Consider the following 24,174-nt stretch of genomic DNA (forward strand, 5'->3'; position numbering starts at 1 on the left):
CTTTTCGCCAAGATTATCAGCTGAAGTGAGACGAGGGAGTGAACCTGGGCTCAGGTGAGACACGAGCCGACCTTTGTCTCTGTTTTTTTATTTGGACTAAACCCGGCGACCGTGTCTGCGAGGAGCGGCTCAGGGACCAGAACTCCAGGTGAGTCTCGACCCCGATCGTCGTCCAGGTTCATGTGTTTTATTGTTGGGACAGTTGTGGAACCTGAGGCGCGCGCGCACACTTTAGATGTCCAGCATGATCTGAGATTATGGGATATGCTCTTCTAATAATAGCAGAGCCGTGTGTGTTCCAGACTGCAAGGTGTGTGTTACAGAAACACGTTTGACTTCACACGCTTTTCCAAGAACACAGTCTCATGTCTACACAAGTGTTCGGTGGAGAGAGTGTCGAGAGTGTCTCTGTTAACGTGTGATTTAAAGTTGAGACTCTCAGCTCTGGTGTCCTGCTGAGCTTTTACTCGGAGCTGTCAGTGCACTTGCTCAAGGGATCGACCAATTTTAGACGTCAGACTGCAGCCCAGAGGGTGAAGGGGAGAGCAGTCACTGACACCACCTCGAGAGAGTGTGTGTGTGTGTGTGTGTTTCACTTTTGTACACCAGTCCTGGACCTTGATCGTTTGTAGAGAAACACTTTATTTCTAAAGCACTTTTGTTGTCTGTAGCCTGGTCAAAAATGACAAGACAAAAGTAGAAGTGAACTGACTTATTCAGACCTCTGCCAAGTATTCCATATACACATATATTTTGATTTTATACTTTTGTTTATATTGATATTTACTTTATAATATGATGACGCATTTAAAATATGGTTGATGCCTGTAAGATACAAGTGTTACAAAGCAAGCTTGCACGACACACACAGCTGAAAGAACAATAATAAACTCACCATTATAGCTGTTATGACTTCAAATGATGGTCTGTTATGTTGAACATCCTATGAATAAATAAATAAATACATATTTTATTGTAAGCTTTTTCCCCACAAATGTTAACAATAAAACGAGCATGAAAAACATTGTATTAAACATTGAATGAAATAAATGGAAGAAAACAATATGTCTTTGTGTATTGGAAAAGGAGCCTTTAAGACAATATTCGTATTTTTTGTTAATATTATTGTCTCGATCATCTGCTAATCCATGACCCAAACCAATACTTTTGGTTACCATGGAGACTTGACGAAGACAGTTGCTGATCGACTAAGGTTGAAAGGTTTTTCTTTTGTTTATTTTAAATGATCAATATGTTTATAGAAGGAGGTCCTTGGTCTGTTATCAAGACCTTCGATCATTTGATGTCATTTATTTACAAAACATATGTCCTGGTATCTGAGGAGGATCCAACGGTGCAGCTAGTGTTTCTCCAAGTGACAAAACTTAAACCTTAAAGTACAGCATAGTTATTTTATAAATTATAACATGAAAGATGTCAATCCGCCAGCTGTTTTATACAATAAAAAGTGCACACTTGTTTATTGACAACATTATGTTCAAGGACTTCTTTTCAACACCTTTCATACAGTAGTAATCAATGGAAAATAGATGTATTTGTTTCTTTCTGTGCATATATAACATATGCCTCATGAACAGGTACCAGCTCCAGTAGTGTAGAAAATAATAAGCATTACTATTGTGGCGTTGAGTGCTGATATGTCACTGCATTCAACATTAAGTTGTTCTTATGATCCATCAAAACAATATAGAGTAACTGTTCCTTCCCTCAAATGTCGCATCATAGTTCCACGGTGACATCATTCGAGCAACAATCCATCTATTCTTCAAGATCCCTCCATATGTCATGAGGCGAGAGGAACATCCAGATTCTTTGAGTGTCACTGGTCTAGTGACGGAGCTCCTCGGAGTCCGACTATAAATGGAAACTCGTTCAGTCTTATTGACTTTAAACCAGCTTGACAATAACTGTAAGTTTGCATGAACACATGACAAGAATGAAGATATATATAGAGTTTGAGGAATAATTCTATTGTGCCATAGAAGGGATTTAAGCCGCATATAAATGTCAATAATGAGAGTATGGCCAATATTAACCTTCAGTACCACATACAGGATGTGTTTGTGAGTTCTCCCTCATTCCACGATTCCAAGAAACCTTCGTCCACTCATTTTCATGGGAAACTTCTGTTAATGAAGTTCCTCTTGTATTATTTTAGGAGCGTGAATCCGTCCATGAACTTGTCACAGCACACAAGCGCAGACGTGTTGCATCCATGGTTTTGAAACTCCGGCTGTGACACGTCTGAGCGATGGTTCACGTCTCATCCATGACAAGTCATTAGTCAGCGCTTTCAACATTTTCATGACGGTAAAATGGATGATGAGTAGAGGCAGCACACGTCATCGCTCCTGGAAAGTATCTTTTGTTAAAAAATGTATGCTTTTCTCTGAAGATAATGCTGATAAAGAAGTCTATTCCCTGCTTAAAGTCCAGAGAAGAAGCTGTTTCAAGAACTGCACGGTTCGCAAATTAAAGAAACTGATGACTGGGTAGAAATTTGAAAGGATATATTAAGAAAATCTTCTGAGATGAGTTTTACGTATTGTTTAAAACTGTTTCTACATGAAAAATGGTAAAATAAAAAGTTTTATATTTCTTTTTTTACTTGTTTACACATATTTGTTGGTTTATAGAATTGTTGTGGTTGTTTTTAAAATATTTATTTAACAATTTTAATGGACAAAACATGTATTTTAGCCATTAGAAGTTCTAAGGATTATCAATGACCAGGGGTCAGTCATTACATTTCTTATGGGGCCACTTTATGTATCAACTTGACGAAGAAAAAGAAAGGCACATATGAAGGGAAATGGTCAAGGAAAAAACAGAAAGAACATTTGAGGTTTAGTAATACCACCTGCATGATGCCACACTTTGACCGTGTCTAGCTTATGCGGAAAAATGCAATTTCTGTTAATTAAGTCGAGTTAAAATGCGTTTTTTTTACATATTTCAAATCTTTCAGTCAGATATTTTTTTTGGTGTTTGGTCTGAAATTAAACCTGATAGAAAAAAAATCTTTTCTCGGTCTCGGTCCCGTCTTCTTGGAATTTCCAACAGACTTTTAAACGTTTTTTTCACTGGGAGCTTTTACTGACATATATATATTTATATATGTATATATATATATATATATATGTATATATATATATACGTATATATGACTGAACAGTGCCTATGTTCTTAAATTGTTATTGTGTGACAACAACTCCTGCACTTCATGATTTTCTAGTTGAACTCAGTGTTTGTTTTGTAGTTGTTGCATTCCTGTATTTTAAACTATGACGTGAGCCGCTGCCTTTCCTGCCTTTAAAATGACTACATTTAGTTTTACATCTTAAAATGAACTTTAAGAAAAAAAACCACATTAAAGTCATACAGTATTTTAGTATTTCAAGTAAAGATGAGTCAGTATTTCAAATATTGAGTCATTTTATTGCAAACTTCAAAAACAAACAGTTTTAGAATTCAGGGTTTTCCAAACCAAAACTAGGAACTGAACTTTAGTTGAGTTTTCCAGTGTTTCTCAACAGTCTGTGACACAAGGAGTGTCTGAGGTGCGGCGCCTCCTTCAGCCAGCTTCCTGTTCAGGCCCCTCTAATGCAACACACGATAACAGCGACCCAGGTGCAGCGTCGGACCAGTTCCTCAGGTCTCGGGTTGTTCAGTTGGAGGCGCTAAAGCAGGAGAACCTCGCCCTTCCGTCGCACCGCTGTCAAGTGGAGGTTCCCTCCAGCTGTTTGACTGATGGTGCGTCCTCGTCCAAATCTCCCGTGACTCACGATGACGACAACAAGTGCCAGCTTGTTCAGGCGGTGCGGGTCGGTGAGCGGAGCATGAGTCGGAAGAATCCATGCTTGTAGATAAGGTGGAGGCTTCAAAACGGGCTATAAATACTCCTGTGCTTCAAATGGTGTCTGGAGATATGGCTGTAGGGCTTCTCCAACCCTACAAGTTCAAGTGCAACCCACTGCTTCACTTCTGCTTCCACACAAATAAACACTCTCAAAAACCGCAGGAACGAACCTCCGGCTGATCTTTTTTCCTTTAAGGAGGCATTAGTTTGGCTTTTGGATGAAGTGCGCGCACGACTTGTTTAGTCTGGGTCTGCAGGGATTTGTCTTTAGAGGCAGCCGAGGCGTGTAAACTTGTGGCGATCGCTCATGAATGCTCATATGATGAGTGGCACACAGTCGCAGAATAACAAGTGGTATTGTGCAGAAACTCTTCTTCATAACCGTCTCTGGAGCTGGTTTGGCCGGCTGCGCCGGAAAAAAGGTGTTTATCCCGGATAAACGGAAGACATTATGGGATCTAAATAAAGTGCGACTTTCTGTTTGTGACTTTTTGTTGTTGTTGTTGGTGACCTTTAGTAGAAAAATAACTTCTGTTTTCTGAAAATCTGCTAGTGCAACATTAAGGTTACTTTTCAACACAACAACGTTTACTTTTTTACTCTTCACAAACACACAAAACCACTTAAACGTTGTAGTACACATGCCATACCTTAGCAAACAGTTTGCTCATTGTTTCAGAGTAAAACGACAACAGGACAAACACGGCAAAACCAAAATGCTTGAGAAATGTTAGTGTGGATGTAAAAAGAGCTGTTACTTTCAGGCCTTATCCGTGGTTTTAAAAATGGAGCTCCCTGTATTCTCCATTTTGCATTCGTCAATTTTCTGCATATTGTCACAAAAAAAAGACAAAATCTCTTGTTCTGTCAGTTCCTGGTTTTACCCTCCTGGTAAATTAAAAGTCTCTAAGTACTTTATATTAAAACACTGTCTCTGACCCACTTCTGTAGAGCAGTTTGGTGGTCACATGACTCGGGGCTGGTCGTCTAGACAACGTTACAAAAAACATCTTCAAGATGGTAGTGATGGGCGTCCACAAATGAGTCATGGCCATTCAAAATTAAACCGACCGTTACAGTAAAAATGAAAAAAAAAGGGAGTTATAAAATGTTACATAGTACGACTTTTACATGTAATTGTCCGAGACATTAGATAAAGGCTCTTGTGATAAATGTATCCATTGACACTGCTGGGCTTGTGATCGACAAAATTCTAGTTTGAGAAACAACAATAAAGTTTGCTCTTGATGTTTGAACTCGTTCACAACGGTTGTTTGCTGCTCATTATAATAAAAGTGGTTCCGTGTCAATATTTTCCCGATGAGCTGATACGACACATTCTGTCTTCATGTGGACAGAACCGGAGAGAGACCAACATGTATGAAAGTTGGGTTCATCTTCTAAATTCCCTTCACATAACTCACAATATAAATCTATCGGCAAACGTGTTTTATTCAAATGTGTCAAATGTGTCCCTTGATGGCTTTAAAAACTTATTTAAAGACCAAAACATTGCTAAATGTTATTTATAATCATTGTGGTAAAGTTGTATTGTTTCCAAGCAAGAAGAGTAGAATATTAATTCTCAATCATAACAGTGACGATGACAAATTTATACCAGAGGTCAATTCTTAAGAAGACAGTTTTATTTAATATTTGATTTAAAGTTTGTTGCGTTAATGTTTTGTGGATTTCGTGCAGTTTCACTGTGAATTTGAACCAATTTTGTTTTCTATTTCAGGAGGAAAATGTTCTGTCTTTAATATGTGACCAATGTTTGTAAATGATCAAATTTAATGTCATGATCTTTATCCATTATTAACCATCCGACATTGAACAAAGATTTATTTTTGCCCTGCACACACTCATTAAAACTCAGACATTAAAATGCACACAGAATATCATCTCATGGGCTGGAACTAGCCTGAGGCCCCAAGTTAATTAGTCAAGGTTCAATAAATATCGATTTTTATTATTCATTTATTTTTAACTATTAGACTTCTCTTCTCAACTGAAATTGAATGTGTCCTCTGTTGTCAAGGACTACAACCACGACTAGGGTTGGTTATATTGTATGAAAACTTCTGATACAGGAACTAGAACAGATACCTTCGCTTCCTGAACAACACTCTACCGATTTGATGAGATTGATTTTAACAAAAAGTAGATGACATTACACATTGTACAACAAGTTCAATTGTTGTGTTTGGCAAAGTTTTTTTCTTATGGAAAAAAAACTAAACTAATTTCCAGTGCAAAATAACTGGTGACAATTTAATCCGAGGTTCACTGTCACTTCTCAGTTTCACTTTAGAAAAATCGACACGTTATCAAGTTTTGAACGTGCATGGGTACAGAAACAAAAGACGATATTTGAATACTCTGTTTTAACGAAACATGGGATCACCGCAAAAGAACCGAAGTTTGATACCCAAACCTGCGCACTGCTATGGCAACCTGATAATACAAATGTTGCCTCAAAGATCGCCAACATCTACTAGAACAAGGGTCAGCAACCTTTACCTCTCGAAGAGTAATCTGTTCCTTTAAGAGTTATAGACAAAAATGGATGTTCATTTAATGTAGCGACTGGAGCTCAGTTGTCTTTTTCTTCATCTTTGTCCAAAATTACACTTTAAAACATCGATGTGAGGAATTGTTCCCAAAAAACCTAAACAAGTCCATATTTTAAGGCTTGTTTTGAGTGGATGGTAGCGGGTCGTCAGCCTAAATCTCTCATGTTGGAGCTTCAATACTAGCGGTACGTTACAGACGAGCAGTATGGAAACATTTGGATGTTTTTAAGTGTCCTTTTGGAGGAAGTTCGTCAACTGAGGTTCAGTCGCTACATTAAAATGAACAAAGACTTTTTTTTCTGTAACTCTAAAAAGGAACCGATTTCTCGGAAAATAATCCAACATTAGTCACATGAGGGCGAGTAGAAAATATGTGAAATTTGAATATTGGGTGAACTATCACTTTAAGCATTGATGATTATCATAATAATGTTTTGTTATGTATATTTACTGCAGTTTGTCCTGATGAACTGAACTCATGTTTGTTTTTAACCGTTTACTTATGTAAAGCACTATGTGACTCTGAAGTGTTATATATACATTTATTTACATCATAATAATTGTATCATCATTGTCATCATTATTATTATTATCATTTCAACAATACAGGAAACTAAATAATGGGAAATTCAAAATTAAATGATTTGATATCAAACTTTATCTGATTTATAATACATTTCTGGTCTGTAACTGACTAAAATATAAAATATTTTCTATGTCGGCTGAAAGAAATTATAGTTTACCAGGTCTGCTCAAATTTGAAATAACATTTGGACTACTAACTAAAGTAAAATACTATAACGCTCTTTGTCGTGTGTGTTACTGTTCCTTTAAGAGTGAGACAGGTGAGGGAGGGGTCGGAGTTCTGATTATCTTCAAGAACTAATGTTGTTCTTACATCAGTATAGTTATGACTTACAATAACACTTTTTGTTCAACAAAAGGTAAAGTGAAGGAGAGTTTTGCTCGCTTCTCACGTATCATTGGAAAAACGCTATGAAACATTTCAATTAAATATCCATTTATACTTCTATACTTATCTCTTAAGTACTTATCTATAATTATTTTAAAAAAACAACTGGGTGAGCTGCATCATAGGGCTGAAAGAGCCACATGCGACTCCGGGCCCCTGTACTAGAACGACTTTCTCGACTTTCCACATTGACACTCTGGTGACAGTGATTGGGTTAAAACCTGAAACACTTGTGTTCCGCTGTTCGTGACTGTGAGTTATCTGAATTAATTTGCAAAGTGAACCATAATAAAGAAGATGTTGATGACAATTGAATCGGAAAACTGAAAACACAACACACACACCCATCGGCTTTGTCGAGCTCCTTGAAAAGTTGACGAATGGTGCACCGTATGCGTTTCTATTATTATAGCGATTCCATTCTTTGCACACTGTCTGGAGGAATCTGTCAAATGTTTAGAAAAACAACCTGCATGTCATTCCATTCAGCTGTAACACCCCAACCCTCATCATCCACCTCCTCCTCGCCTCTGCCGCCTGAGGGGAAACGTATGCAAGATGTCGCGGCTCTGACAACAGACGAACAGTCCCACACATGCAGAGACTCGTCCCGCTGAGTCGTCTAACAACAGAGTGGGAAGAAAAACCCAGGTTGCGAACAAGCATCTCGCCGTCTCTCGTGGAAAATGTTGTCATGTCGGCGTCTGTCAACAGCCGGGGTCTCAGCGCCACGTCTTTCGCTTTGAATTCTGCCGCTGTTGTGTTTAAAAATCGAAACAATAGGCGTGACGCCGCCTTTCTAACTAGCTGCAGCTCAATGGATAACTGCTCGGATTCACCCCTGCGAGTTTCCTTTTTTTGTTATTCTGAGAAAACCTTGATGAATTTTGAATGAGGCTGCACAGCGCACTTAGTGGAAACTTAAAGAAAACTTGCCAAAGAAGTGGAAAGTCTCAATTCAGCATGAATCCCTGGGCAGTAAAGCAGTGAATTAATGCGATCTGTATGCAAGCCCAAACCTGAACCGAGCCCCTATACCGCTCGGGCCCTGCTGAGCCGAGAGGAAGCCGGCTCTTATCAGCCAGGAGGACAGGAAGACAGTGGCGAGGAGGAAGAGAGAGTAGGGGAAGTCGGAGCCGAATTTCATTTCACGTCAGCTTTCCTTGTCGTGCTCATGGCGCTGACTCTGACAGGCCCGGTGTAGAAGAAGTGGCCTGAAGTCAGCGGGCAAGAACAAATTATGTCTCATAGAGAGGGAGGCCTGGACAGTTAATGGAAATCACAGTTTTCTCATTGTGTCACTGGAAATCAAAGCTTTTGAAGAAAGTAAAGGGAGAGGCTGCGGACGAGCACGACTGGCATATCAATATGGTGATGCTGCAATGTGCTTGAGAGACCAGGGAGACCGTAGACGAACCACCTGGGACTCAAACATTGGTATGGGAGGAAGAGAACTTTAAAGGCTGGCTGATAAAATGTTACTCATAGTTGCTCATTATGTCCACGTTTCTTCCTGATGTGCATTCTGCAGCATTTGCAACTTAATGCATATTTTAGTCACAGGTTTAAGCTGCAGTTGGTCAGAAGCTGTAAGGCAAAAACAAAGAGGATTATGGGAGGAAAGTTTCAATAGTTAATAGTTCAAGATAATTGAATTAAGAGAAAAAAAACTTGTGTAGATCGAGACCAGAGCCAAAACTGTGACCCGAACCCAAAACCTTTTGGTCAGATTTGTCCACAACCTTTTACAGTCAATGAAAAACTTAAAATGTAGTCTATTCTTCATTAAGGAAACTTGTATTTACACTAATTTTCTCCAAGCCCAACTCATTTTACGACACTATTATTATATTATTATTATCATTCTAGATGAAGAGATGAATGGGTGGGCGGCTGTTTTATGTTGTTAATCTTTTTCTTTAGTTCTGAATATTTAATTGGTCCTATGCTACTAAATGCACCATAAAATGTCACTAAAGTTATTTGTAAATTGAGTTTTTAAACGCCGATAAAGGTACAATGGTATAAAAAAGGCATTTTGGCATAATTTACATTTTTTCAAATTAAAATTTTCCTTAATTTTGGATTATATTCTTATGTTTATTGTTACAGGAACATATTTTATGTTGCATCTTTTTCCTAGTTTTCTTCCCAGGAAAAAGAAAACAATATTTGTAAATTATATTATAGTATAAAGGAGCGTTGAACGTAATCCCTTTCTTGGCCAATTTTACAACCCGAGACGGAGAAGACCAGTGACCAAGAGGAGGCAGAGACTAGACCAAGACCCACCACATGTTTTACACTTTTTACATCCCCTTAAAATTAACTTAAATTAGGACCAATATAACCTTAGACTGCAGACTTGGTGTGTTCATTCTACAAGCAACTCCAACTCCAGCAAAGGATCATGGGAAAAATGACTCCACTGATGGACTAAAAGAAAGACATTTAGTTGTTCTGATGAAAAAAATGCGAAAGTGTGATATTGGTTGTGAAGGAAAGTGACATGTTTGTCCCATGAAGTCCCAGTGAACTCTTTTTTCACAACCAGCAGCAGCAGCAATCCTACCAAACTCTTACTAAGGAAGCAACTTGCGAAGCATTCAAGACTTCTTCCACATAATAAAACACAAGTTGAACCTATAAATGTGATCTTTGATGAACTAAAAACTGTCATCTTCAAATGCATGACATAAGTACAACACGAGCGGAACAATGTTGTTGAAAAGCTTCTCTATAGGTGCTTTTAATTTAATCACAAAACAAACCACAGTCTTTAAATCAACAAACAACGAGGACAATCAAAGCAACATTAATCACAGGACGGTTGCAACGATGTGCTGTTTGGTTGATGACACAACAGGAGGAGGAGCATGAGCCTGAACCCGATTTCACATCATCTGTGAATGACTCATAATTGTACGTTTATATCACCCTTAAGTGTGTGTGTGTGTGTGCAGAATCTGTCATCATTTAGTCTGAAATCATCCTTGTCTTTACTTGTGAGTTTGGATCTGTTCCAGCCGTTGCACAGCGATGAGCCTGTCTTGTCCCGCAGTGGCATTATTTAGCGTTAAATGTACCATCTAAGTATTGTCGTCTGTAGAGTTCATCTGTTGCTACAGACCTGCTGCTTCAGTGGGAAACATCTTCAACTTCAGCCACTTCAGTTAGAAGCTCAGCTATTCCTGCATGTCCTTCAAACATCTTCAGTTCTCTGGTGTGACTCGGTGATCAACCCCCTTCTGACACCATTTGTTCCACAAAGATTCATGGATATTTACAAAGTGGTTAAGATAATTGTGAGATTATTATTAAGGTGGAACAAAATGTTTTTTGTAATCGAGTACAGTGGTCCATCATTTATTTCAGGGGTTACTTTCTGAACCTCCCCCCTGCATTAAATGAAATCTGTAGTGTCCATTTAGTTTTTCCATTTTATTTTAATTACATTAATTTAACAACAATATGTTGACTCGCAAGTGAAACATTTCATATAAGGTGCAATCCCCCTGAACAGCTCCCATAATGCTTTGCTGCAGCCAACCAAACACAGTGGTAGATGCATTTTGACATAGCAACATAGATGAAGAATTAAAATACAATATTCTAGCAACAAATGAGCAGTAACTAAATATAGCAGTGTGTAGAGAGGCATCCTGGGAGTTCACTGTTTTGTTGGCACCATAAGTAGCGTGGGTGGGGTACTAAGGATCTAGTATCATTGTTTATTTGTATCTGTTTTTCAAAGAAAGCATCTGTATTTAACAATGTGAGAAATGAGGAGTTTTATTCTGTTCCTGGCTGTTTCACATCTAGTGTTTTGATCAATCTTTGGTTGTTGTTTTAGGGTTAATAAGTTCTCACCTGCAGTAGCGGAAAGGATTGATTCCGACTAAACAAGCTCAGAGGATCAGGAGGGCGTCAGCTCAGGTCTCCAGGAGACGCCTCCTCCAGGCCAGCGAGGTTATCAGTGCTGCTGCATGTGTGAGTGTGTCAGCAACCCCTGGGAGCGAGCGAGTCCGCTGAAGGATGGCGTTTCATTAGCGTTATGGAAATCTCAGCTCCTTTGATTCTGACCTGTTTTCCTCTGGAGAATCCTTCAGTGTAAGGAAGATGTTGATTGTCCCTTGAAGTTGCTTTGTTTGCTCCCGGTTGTGGATCCCCGGTGAATCCTGCGCACTTCATGAACGATCAAAGGAAGAGATAAATAGAAAATAAAATCAGTTTTATTTTTAACACTGCGTTTTTTATTTTTATTGTCTTTGCACGAGCTGCAACAAACCGGCCGACGCTCTAATCACTCCTCTGATCCATTTCTTTCTAGAATCTCCGCCGAATGAAGATGATTTCCAGTGGGGTTCTTTAGGAGCGAGCGGCATGGATCCTGCTCCTCCACCCAGAGAAGACCCTCGTGGCTCATTAGCGGCGCGCTGGAGGCTAACACCCACATAAGGGCGCACCTCTGGTTCCAGCGCATGGACATCGGATCGTCTTTGTCGATTCACAAGCATCAGAGGAGGAAGAGATGGCGTGAGACGAGGGGCCAGAAGCGTAGAGCGACGTTCCATCAACGGCATCACCTGGATCTGGACCTTCGGACCATGCTCCGTGTGTGACCCGTGCCCCGGCGGAGAACCCCGGGCAGAGGCGTGGTGGACTGTGAGCCATGTCTCTACTCTGGGCCCTGAGCATCGTCTGTGGATCGGTTCTCCATGTTGCAGTCGGTGACCCTCGCTACTGTGCCCCCCGCAAAACTGTCCCCTTCCAGAGTAAGACCCTCCCCCCCATCATCCCCCCTTCTCTTCTTCTATAGCTGTTGTTTTCCAGCTCCCCAGATAAAGCATCATTTATTTATAACCAAATCAATGATTCACTTTTCTATGCATAAACCAACAGTTACATTTATTCAACTTCTTTTAGCGAGTGGAACATCTTTCCAAGCCAAGTGTGTGTTATCTCCGTGAGCTTTTGAACAGCGTTCTGATGATGGTTGTGCTGTAGATGATCTGAAGCAGTTCAGAGAAGACGGGATCTTCAACTACTCCACTATGCTGATGAGGGAGGACATGGGTGTGCTGCTGCTGGGAGCCCGGGGCGTCGTCTATGCTCTGGACATCGACAACATCTCTGTGAAGAAGTCCGAGGTAAGTCGGTTTTATTTGAATATCTTCTCTGGGTTATTTTTTTTCTCTTTTTATTAAATATTTAAAAAAAAATCTTTTTTATGTATTAAACATATAAAATGGGGGGAAATTTTATCCCAAACAGTTTTCCTTTTCTGCAGTTTAATTTCAAAACTTTTTTCAAAAGGTTTCACAAGTTGCTTGTGTAGCTTCTATGTGCAGCTTATTATAAAAACTATGGTGGCCCTAAGGGGCAAAAACCCAGTTGTAAGTCCATGTCTTGGGGCGTCTTAGATTTAAATTTCTTGTTGTAAGTCGATTCAGGCAGATGTTTGTTGAATATTTTGTTGTAAAGTTTTGTCAGTCCTTTTATATTTTTTCCTCGATGGATAGATAGATGGATAGATAGATGGATAGATAGATAGATGGATAGATAGATGGACGGATAGATGGATAGATGGATAGATGGATCGACAAACGGATGGATAGATGGATCGACAAACGGATGGATAGATGGATAGATGGATAGACGGATAGATGGATAGATAGATGGATAGACAGATGGATAGATAGATGGATAGACAGATGGATAGACAGATGGATAGATAGATGGATAGACAGATGGACAGATAGACAGATAGACAGATGGATAGATGGATAAATAGATAGATGGATGGATGGATGGATGGATGGATGGATGGATGGATGGATGGATGGATAGATAGATAGATAGATGGACAGATAGATGACAGATAGATGACAGATAGATAGATAATGTTCATCTATTTAATGCATATTATTTTTCACAGTAAATTGTTGAATTCTTATCAAAATTATCCCTACATTTTTTTGTGTATATCACATCTATTTTTATAGTTAAGATAACAAAAAAAAAAGTGAACTTTATTAACCTCAACTAGTTCTGCCTCATAATCTCTTTCTAACTAAGTCAAACTTGGCCTGCTCTTGCAAGTTGTTGAAAATAGAATTTTTAAAATCTTATTGTTAAATTGCTCCATCCTTTAGGTCTGATGTCTTTTCTTTCCATGCATTATCTAAACATAATATTCTTAAATAATATTCAGTACAGTCATTTCCTCTTGGTATAACTATAACATTTTGAAAATGAAACCTCCTCGTAATTGCTGCAACAATCGTCCTACAATGGTATACTTTGCATGTATTTGTCATTTCTTCTCGATGACGGTAAGATATATTTAAAATCCTAAAAGCCAAGCGGTTGTAAAGTTGCAGTCGTTTGTGTGTTTAAGTCAATGTGACGGTAAGAGGCGTCGTGCCTCGACTAGCGCGAGTGAACTGACTGGTTTCAGGTCTGTGGCGCTGGACACGCTGTTTTCTCAGTGACTTGTGCTCGACGTGCTTTGACATGACACGTGTGTTGATGCAGGTGTACTGGAGAGTCACGGAGGAGAAGCAGAGGGAGTGCAAGTACAAAGGAAAGCACGCTGAGGTTCGTGGAATGTTTGTCCAAACAGATCCGTGAAGTCGGATCTACTCCCTCCGACAGTTAATCTCTGGTGCAGGATCTTTTTTTTTTTTTTGTCCTAATAAAGGCATGAGAAAATGAGAAGATGGCCTTGACCTTGTGTGTTTGTGTGCGCGTGCACGCTGCTGTTTTTGCGGCTGAACCAACAAAGCCCTGACCCTTGACGCTCTCTCTGTGGATCCTGTTGCAGGTGGAATGTCGAAACTATATTCGAACCCTCCACAAGGTGAATGAAACTACGATGTTTGTCTGTGGAACAAACGCTTTCAGCCCCATCTGTGATTTCCTGGTGAGTTCTCTTCTCACTTGTTTCGTCCTATTGGTTTAAGCAGTTTTGGGATCAGCTTACAAACAATCAGGAACATTTGGTTCTATTTCATTTTCTTTCTCCAGAATTGTATAAATAAATGGATGTTTTCGAACTTGGTACAATCCTTGCAGTTGCTCAGCTGTGCTATTGTTTGCTATGTGATAACCATAATCCTGCTAATCTTTACCGACAATAGGTCCGGCAGCTTGGAATATGAAAACCATGACATGACTCTCAAAAATGATTTTTTAAACCACGAGTTCTAGACGCACACACTCACGACATGTACGTCTTCTTTATGGAAGTAAATCAGTGCCAGTAGAATATTGAATTAAACATTTAAAATGTTGACATTTTTATTTATTTAAACATTTTATTCTTTTGAAATTGGATTAGTTTTTCGTTTCTTTTTAATAATATATATATATTATTTATTTATTTATTCATTTATTTGTCAGGGACGATGCAGTCAACATACTTACAATACAAGTTGATGCGATGCATAAAGAATTTACAGCTTGTGCTAATTTTCAACTCCTATCCCTGGTTGGGCCTTTTTACAATATTTACAACTGCACAATAAAAGTCTATATTACAAAACTATTGTAAAACATTTACAGCAGGATCAGAAATCATTTACATACACAATACTACTTACTAATGGGTACATATTTGATTTGTTTACAACCAGGGCTTTAACCTTGAGGTGAACATTTTTAACTGGGATAAGGTCTTATGTTCAGTGGGAAGTGAGTTCCACAGCTTTGCAAATGAATATTTTCAAAAGGAATCTTTTTTTTTTTGCAAATAGTATAATTATCTTATTCTGATAATTCATAAATTAATTTTTACAATCAATTAAAAAAAAAAAACTCCCTTTTTAATTCAATATAAAAATGTTGGTATAGTAGTGCATACAATTGATATTTTATTACAGAATATTTTCTAATCACATAAAATCACATTTTAATTCCAATAATTCAGAAATACATATTCTAAATTCAATATGTTTTCATTCCTAGCCATTTAAAATGAATAATAAATGTTTTGTTATGAACATTTTCTTAAATTCAGTTATTCAAAAAAGACTTATTAAACCTTTCATATAGATTTATAATTAAATGTGTCGAAAACAACAACGACAACATTTCAATAAAATTAAAGGTTTTTACCAATTTAAATGTTGAATTAATCCATTCAACCATTTTTTTGGTTGTAAACTAACCCTGAAAGAATATAAACATGATAGTAAAATTCACTCCAAAAGTCTTCCCTTTATAATGACACATTTTATTCCTCTATGGTTAAGTTTGTTCTGCTCTAGATCCATTTCTATGAACTTCTTACTTAAACCAAAACACAGCCAGCTTCAATAAAGTCAGTTTTCACAATACATTTCTGTGGTCGTCTTCGATATATTTTTCTGCGTCCACCGACTCCAGCCATAGGCTGCTGCTGCTGAAACTGCTCCGTGACCGTGACTATCTAAATGCAGCTGATTTGTAGTTTTCACAGGTGCTTCAGCTGTGCAGACACTTCAACAGCAGCTCACTTAGAATTTATGAGATTCATGAAAAATGTAGCATTTTAAGGTAAAGCAATTTACTCTAAGAAAAACTGCAAATCAGGCACGACGAGATTTAAATCATCAAGATTTCTCATTTTTCTTTAATTTCCATCAATTATATATTTTTGTTTCATATAGAAAATACTACATAAAAATAAAAGAGAAATACACAGATAAAATAAATAAACTATGGATATATATATATATATCCAGATGCAACAATAATAGACTCAGGGACGCATTCATTCCTCGTGCTATTAGATTGTTTAATTCTGAGTTTTGGGGCAGTAGTGGAGCGAAAAGATGATGATATTCCATGTTAATCTTTGTATCCTTTTCTTTGTTATTTTTTCTTTGATCTGTGTTCTATCGTCTGTGTGCTGGAAAAACAATTGTAAGACCTCCAGAGGGATCAATAAAGTCTATCTGTCTATCTATTTATCTTTTAAATAGCTTTGAAATGTTAAGGACAAAAATAATGTGCTTTTGTTAGTCACATGTTACAAAGAAGAGTTGACCATTGTTGGAAGAACAGAGGCTGCTCTAACCATTTCTCCACGATTGTTCATTGGACTGTAAAATGAGAGCTGCTCCATTAGGAGGAACATAATTTGCCTGCTGCGAGAAAAATAACTAAAGGATTACCTTCTGCAGTTATTTAGAAAATAAGAATGTCCACCCAAGACTCCACATTTGAATCACGTTAACCTTTTTCTTACTGGAGCCTTTTCTTCTACCACCAGTTTCTATCTTTAAAAAATGTTTATAGTTGTCTGTGCCTTCCTGTGGTATCAGACTATATTAAATGCATGTCCAGGAGAATTCAGCTGAAAATTATAAAGGAAGTTAATTTATTTATTCTAATAATCATCAAGATTTCACTGAGGACAGTCATTAAAAAAATACAATAAAATGTCTATTAAAATAATTCTTTATTTTGCCAAAAGTGTAAATGATAATTTTGACAAGAAGTTGAAAAAAAAATGTCATGCATTCAGGAAAAAAAACCTCAGTATTTCCCATAAAGCTACAACATCCAATATTGAGTAAAATAATTTATTTAAAAATAACAACTTCTTTAATTTTCTTCTCAAATAATGTCAAACACAATTGTTTAGCCCCCCCAGTTTCTTTCCCTCTAAATAATTTCTAGTTCTCTAGAGTTTCTTTACAAACACCTACGACATATTCGTGCATATCTTTGCGTCAAACCTGACTTTAACCACACAAGTGTGCATCAGTCTAAACTGTGTTTGTTTTTTCCAACAGACGTTCACCAATGGACAGTTGAGGCTGCAGGGGAAGCAGGAGGAGGGGAAGGGGAAGTGTCCTTTTGATCCCTTCCAGAGATACTCCTCCCTCATGGTCGGTGAGTGTCTGGGTCAGGGTTGCTGCCCAAAGGAAAAAAACACTGCAGAAGGTCAAAGTTCAGCAACAGAAAAGATTGATGGGTGATAAGGGCGTGATAGAACCTGAGAAGAAACCTGTGTCACTGTCACTGCAGCAGATACATTAACAATCAACCTATTTTTTCCTGTCTGACAGGAAGTGACCTGTACTCGGCCACATCCATCAACTTCTTGGGGTCCGAGCCGGTGGTCCTGCGCAGCTCAAACTTTTCTCTGCGCACTGAGTTCAAGAGCTCGTGGCTCAGTGGTGAGTCTTTCACCGAAGTCGTGGTGAGATGTTAACTCGTAAACTAATCGTTCGTCACGCCGTTTCAGAGCCGAACTTCATCTACATGGATGTCGTGGCCGAGAGCGAGGGCAGCGCCGACGGAGACGACGACAAGGTCTACTTGTTTTTCAGCGAGAACGCCATGGAGTACGACTTCTACAGCAAAGTGGCCGTGTCACGAGTGGCGCGAGTCTGCAAGGTTTTAATTGAGGAGCTCAAGAACTGTCACATGCTGCTGTTGTTGTTGTTGTGGTTGACCAGCGTGACAGAGGAGCTCTGTGTTTAGGGGGATATGGGCGGACAGCGGACGCTGCAGAGGAAATGGACCTCGTTCCTGAAAGCTCGTCTGGATTGTTCCCTCCCTGGACCCAGCCTGCCCCCCATTGTCCAGGATGTCTTCCTGCTCAGGCATGAGGACTGGAGGAAGAGCGTCTTCTACGCCGTCTTCACTCCACAGTCGTAAGTCTCGCCGATGCGGCCTCTGTGGAGTTTGAAACGCTCGATACCGATCTATAAAAATGATTATGTCCGGCCATTTATGAAGCGAGGTCCGTAGAGAACTAATGGAAGGATTTTCTGTGGTTTGAGCGAGGTCTGCTGCTGCACATGAACACGTGTTTCAGTAACCTTTAGTGCCTGACTGAGCTCAACCGCCCACTCTATGAAACTGGTGCCTTCTCTATCCGCTACACTACAGCTATAAACTTCAAAATGTGTCAAGATTTATTTTCAAAGGCTCTAAACTGTATATAACGTTGTGATGCAGGTTTAAACGCCTACAAAAATGGTTCATTCAATCATTAAAAAATAAAAGAATATATAATTGTGCCTTAATCCTTTTTTCAAAATGGTATAATTACTGTATATAGATAAAAATAAAAATCATGATTTATGTTCATCAGTTGCACATGTTACGCTAACACCTTCAAACACAAGGTCTGGGGGGCAAATCTGGCCCATCAAGTCACTTTATATGGCCCGCTCGATGATTAGACTGATGTTTTAATGTGTTATGGTTTGTTGACATTGTGACCTTTAAAAATGTATTTATTTTTTCTTCTGCCCGTTTCAATTCAATATAGAACTGTTGGTATAAAACTGCCAACTTTTTTATATTGAATTTAAAATACTACACATTTAAAAAAAAATTAAATTAATTTAGAAAATGTAATTTTGGAATTATTGATATTACGATATCAAAGAAATTACTGATTTGAATTGTAAAAAAAAAAAATCTAACTTTCAATATGCTGACTATTATGGAAATAAATGATTCAGAAGAATATCAATTAAAATCTATTAAATGTCATTTTTTATTAAAAAAGGAATAAGGAATAAAAAAATTTTTTTTTTTGAATAATTGAAATTACAATTTCCTATTTTACTTTAGTAATAAACGTTTTCCAATTACATTTTAAAAAGATCATCAATAATTCAACATTTCAATATAGAAATTATTTAATTCAATTGTTTAAAACAAATGATTAAATGCATATAAAAATGTAAAGAAAAAGTTTCAAAATTTGAAACGTTAAACTTTATATTCTGACGCTTCCAGATTTAACTGATTTGCTCAAACTTAAATGGAAACAGATAACAACACAGGAACAATTAACTTAAGTTTGAACCATTAAAAAAGGAAACAGTACTTTGATTACAAGATAAACTCTAGTCCACGATGAGTAAGAAGCTGCATCTGAAGGTGCAGAAACCGGCGAGAACCTGAACTTCTCCTCTCATGACTGTGTTCCAGGAGTCTGTCCCAGGTCTCTGCAGTCTGTGCTTACAGCGTGTCTGCCACGAGAGACGTCTTCAATGAGGGAAAGTTCAAGACACCCGTTGCTGTGGAGACGTCCCACGTGAAGTGGGTGATGTACACGGGAGAGGTCCCGGTGCCCAGGCCCGGAGCGGTGAGTCCCAGAACCCGCTGTGAGCCACAAGGACACACTTGAACAGGCTCTTCTGTGTTCCAGTGCATCAACGACGTGGCACGTAAGATGGGAATGAAGCACTCGCTGGATCTTCCTGACAAAACCCTCCAGTTCATCAGGGACCGGCCCCTCATGGACGACATAGTCCGCCCTCTGACAGGGGGGCCGCTGCTGCTCAGAAAGGGAGCCTTGCTGACTCGGATTGTCGTGGACAGAGTGAAGGCGCTGGACGGGGAGGAACATGCGGTCATGTTTATTGGCGCTGGTACAAACTTTTCGTTGCCCTAACTAGACATCTTTTGTTTTAGGTGTGAGGGGTTCTAATAGACACATTTTCATGTGTTCCAAATTCAAAATTAATATTGATTGGAACCAATATCAAAGTAAGAATGTGACAGCTTAGAATATTGAATGGTTGAATTTAACATTTCAAATATTGAAATTTGAATTTTTATATTGTTTTATTTTTGTTTGTTTTTTAAGCATTCTTTTTTTTCCAGAGCATTTTAAATTGTAAATGATGTTAGTATTGTCTGGTGGCAATAAACCATCATTTGTATACAAAATAAAATAAAAGTAACTTTTTAATTTAATAAAATACTTTGAAAATGTAATTGGAGCAAATATCTTTGGATGGTTTACAAGTTGAACTGGTCTAGTTGGATAAACTGGTTTAGTTCACAACACAAATTGAAATAAAACGTCAATAACTTTCAGTTATTTATTAGCGTGAGGAAATTGTGTGGATGGTATTTGTAGTAAAATGATAACAATGAGCCAACTTTGACAACAGTTATTCAACAGTCATTTTTCTTTTTTTTTTATTGAGTATCGTTTCACGCCTAAACCCTTGTTTTGTCCTGGTAGAAAACGGTTACATACATAAATCGGTCAACTATGCTGGAGAGATGTTCATCATCGAGGAGATTCAAGTGTTTCGTACGGCTGAGGCCATCAGCATCCTGCGCCTCCTGTCACACAAGGTAATTCACCTTCTCTAGTGTCCGAGTTGAAGACTTTAAGAACTGCTGCTGGTGTTTGGAAGAGTATTATTTATAAGATCAGATTATTATTTTTTACTCTCTCTTCTCAACACCTCAGGGTCATCTTTTTGTCGGCTCAAAGTTTGGAGCCGTCCAGATTCCCATCAGCAACTGTAGCCGCTATGAAACATGTGTGGACTGCATTCTGGCCAGAGACCCCTACTGTGTCTGGGACCTGTCCAAGAACCAGTGCTCCTCGGGCGACACCGCGTCACCCGATGACTCGGTCCAGAGTCTGAAGGAGGGAGATGTTTCCAAATGTCCTCATATCGGTGTGTATGGATATGAAATATACAGATACCGAGTTAATCACATCTATGCTGCATACATCATTGTTTATATATATATATATATTATATATATATGCACACGCACACGTGCACACAGTGGGCCATTTCTCAGTTCACCTTATTTTGTCCACAGCACTGTACTTATAATATTGTCATTGTTCACACTGTTGTAAAAAAGTTATTTATTTGAAGAGCAGTTAAAGTTTAACAGAACAGAACTTCATTGGAGAAATATTTCACAGCACCTACCTTACTTATGGTACCAAATAAAAAAAAAGGTGAACTCCCATGATGCCTTTCTACACACTACTCTATTTAGTAAGTTAGTAAGTAATGGTTATTTCTAGAGCGCCTTTCTAGACCAGGTGACTCCGGATTGGTCGCTACAATACTCAAATTCTCAAGTCTGTTGCTATTTCAAAAGTGGTCGACACTTGTGATTGGTTGGCTGGGCGGCAAAGCATTATGGTAGCCGTTCAGATCAACTTTGCATAGAGGGTTATGAGAGGGATGGTACCTTGTCATTGAGTTTGCAAGTTAAAATAAATGTTATTTTAAATAAGGGAAAAATTAAATGGTCGCTACTATGATTATTTTAAAAAAGTGACTGGTTTGGCTTCATAATCTATGTTATCTCTCCCTCATTGGACAGTTTTACCTTTAAACATCTTATTAGTAATAATTAACTTTCTCTGGTCTATTCCTGTTTGATTTTCTTAAACGTGAGACAGAGTGATACAAGTACCAATGAGACACTTATAAGGTAGAAAATGATTAATCTTAGAATCTGGCTGGTTTCAGGTCCTGTGGCGGTCGTGGACGTGGCGCTGGTTCCAGGCAACAACATCCAGCTGAGCTGCCAGCTGCACTCCAACCTGGCAAAGGTCTTGTGGCGTTTTGCCGACCACACCCTGCACCCCAACAGCAAGTACTACATCTTCAGCTGGGGTCTCCTCATCCTGAACGCTTCCAAGTCAGACTCGGGGTTGTACTCGTGTGTCTCTGTCGAATGGATCGGCGAGAAGACCTACAACCGCACCGTCGCAGTTTATCGTTTACAGCCGCGCAAGGCAGCGGACGGAGGCACCACTCCTGGCACCGAGGTGGAAAATTCCTCAGACTCTTCTCACCCCGTTACCACCGCGGCTCCGGAGGACCCTCTCACCCCTGAGAACCAGAGGGAAACCAGCAGAGTGGCTCGCTTGGAGGTGGCGGTGGCCCTGCTGGCGCTGCTCTGCGTGGCCTTGATGGCCGTCATATTCTGGTTCTGGGGTCGAGGGCGTTTCTTAAAGCTGGCCAAGCGTTCCAAGGACAGCGAGGTGAAGAGGCAGTCGACGGAGTACATGCACATCCCCAATAGAACTTCGGAGATCAAGCTCCTTGGACCCGAGCCGGGGAGACCCTGTGTGGCCAACAACAATCACTCTGTGGTGGACTTCAAGGGGAACGGGGAGCACCTCTTTACACCCATGGCCACCATCTCCAGCCTGGACGGCCTGGGATACATAAACGATGAGTCGGAGATATGACACTGCTCGCTGATGGAGATCAGTTTGACACGAGTGCACTAATCATATTCCATACGTGCGAGACATTATGCATTCTTTTGATTTCCTCCCGCGTTTCTATACGGGCAGCTACATCTCTCCGACCCTACATGAGAGTGTCAAGTATTTTTCTACCACGATGAGATTGTAATATAACATGTACAGCGACAACTTTCAGCTATTTATTTGTTGAAATATTGTTTTATACAATTGGATTTTTCCTGATTCAAGGTTTGTACATAAGCTCTTCAACTCACTCACCTCCAACTTCCAGCCACATTTCATTTTGGTAGACTGTGTGTGTGTGCATGTGCGAGTGTGTGTGTGCGTGCGTGTGTGTAAATGATCCAGTATTCTCGCTTGTTTTTCTGAATTTCATTCAGAATAAAAGATTCAGTTTTGTACTCCCAGTCCTCACAAATTGTCAATAAAGAAGAATATTTGAATCACAGTGTTATTGTATGATCCATGGACATGTATCTTTAATGATATTGAATTTATTTTAATCACCACAAATGCCCTCAGGTCACTGTGTGTTAAAGAACCGGTCAACGATCTTTTTTGCATCGCAGACCGGTTTAATGGCCAACGAATGAATAAAAAATAAAAAGGCACGGCCTTCGAAAACCTTTTAGTTCATGAATACAATTTTCACCGTAATGCTGAGTCAGCACGAGCCCCAGGCTGGTTTCTTTACAACAAGATAAGAGAGTTTGTCTTTCACTCTTTTTCACTGCAAAATAAATTAAATAATTTCTACTCTAATAATCTCCTACTCTATGGCCCAGTTTAAAAAAAACAAAAAAAATCCAGGACCGGAGCCGGTCCTTGGCCCGTTGGTTGAGGACCATTATGTTAAAGAATTTAGTGCTGCTACTACTGACCATAATTTCAAAGACAGAAACATTGAAATATTAACTTCTTTTGAAGTTTAATTCACATATTTAAAAAACGCTTTTATTAAAGACTCTTTTTTTAAAAGAGTAATAAAAGGGTTCAGATACTTCAGGAGGTCCAGAGTATTTTGGTTTTCTTGGATTTTTTTTTTCATTATTTTCAAACAATTTTATCGCTGAGTCAACACAGGTTTTATTGACATATTGATGCGTTTCTTCATATAAACAATGTTATCTTCTGCATCTGTAACCATGAACCATGACCTAGAGAGAACAGAGCCTTTCATAGTTTATAGCGTCTTCTACTTTATTGACCGAACCATCCCTTCTGATTGCTCAAGGGCGTCCGACGCTTCTTAAACAAGACTTTTCTTTTAGTTACATCCTGTCACTGACGGCTATTTGATATTTGCTGAGGCCTCGCTAAAACTTGGACGTGTACAGTTTTCTGTGAGAGGACGGTCAGACCTGGAGGAGCAGAGGTCAATGCACTGGTGCTGTGAGTCCGGAAGAATAATTGACTTTGTTTCTAGTTCTGTTTGAAGTGTTTCCTCTCAAGACCATCAACATCCACAAATCAGAAAATTGGTAAAAATTTTGGCGAGTATTGGAAGTCTATGTATGATTGTTAACATCCGTAGTCTCCGTTCCTCATCTTAATCACTGGTGTCCTAATGGGTCAGTTTGTGTAAACAATCTGCCGGGTCATGTAAAATGACTTGTGTGGTCCCCCATCATGTGTGGTCATTTGTGGCATAGTAATGCAAAAACAAGAAATTCCAAACTGTTCAAATAAATATTGAAACACATTTACAAACTCTGAGACGGACACACAAACTCTGAAAACA

At 38.9% G+C, this 24,174-nt stretch overlaps 1 protein-coding gene across 1 annotated transcript; it reads left to right on the plus strand.

The window, feature by feature from the left end:
• Positions 1-11: 11 nt before the first annotated feature.
• LOC148086443 (semaphorin-4E) lies at positions 12-22,876 on the plus strand. The gene is made up of 14 exons (XM_087784565.1): positions 12-148; positions 11,760-12,204; positions 12,437-12,579; positions 13,967-14,029; positions 14,256-14,354; positions 17,212-17,311; positions 17,488-17,598; positions 17,667-17,818; positions 17,906-18,078; positions 19,373-19,529; positions 19,593-19,815; positions 20,418-20,533; positions 20,652-20,865; positions 21,685-22,876. Exons 2-14 carry the CDS (start codon positions 12,102-12,104, stop codon positions 22,410-22,412), a joined length of 2,382 nt encoding a protein of 793 aa, XP_087640691.1. The 5' UTR covers positions 12-148; positions 11,760-12,101; the 3' UTR covers positions 22,413-22,876.
• The last annotated feature ends 1,298 nt before the right edge of the window (positions 22,877-24,174 follow it).

The sequence above is a fragment of the Callionymus lyra genome, chromosome 2, assembly GCF_982586985.1.
Source record: "Callionymus lyra chromosome 2, fCalLyr1.hap1.1, whole genome shotgun sequence".
Classification (NCBI taxonomy): domain Eukaryota; kingdom Metazoa; phylum Chordata; class Actinopteri; order Syngnathiformes; family Callionymidae; genus Callionymus; species Callionymus lyra.

Excerpts from the sequence above, each read along its gene's own strand:
- LOC148086443 (XM_087784565.1), top strand. The coding sequence starts at position 12,102 with ATGTCTCTACTCTGGGCCCTGAGCATCGTCTGTGGATCGGTTCTCCAT. Across the intron at positions 14,030-14,255 it reads ACAAAGGAAAGCACGCTGAG|GTGGAATGTCGAAACTATAT; the intron begins GTTCGTGGAATG and ends ATCCTGTTGCAG. Across the intron at positions 19,816-20,417 it reads GGTCATGTTTATTGGCGCTG|AAAACGGTTACATACATAAA; the intron begins GTACAAACTTTT and ends TTGTCCTGGTAG.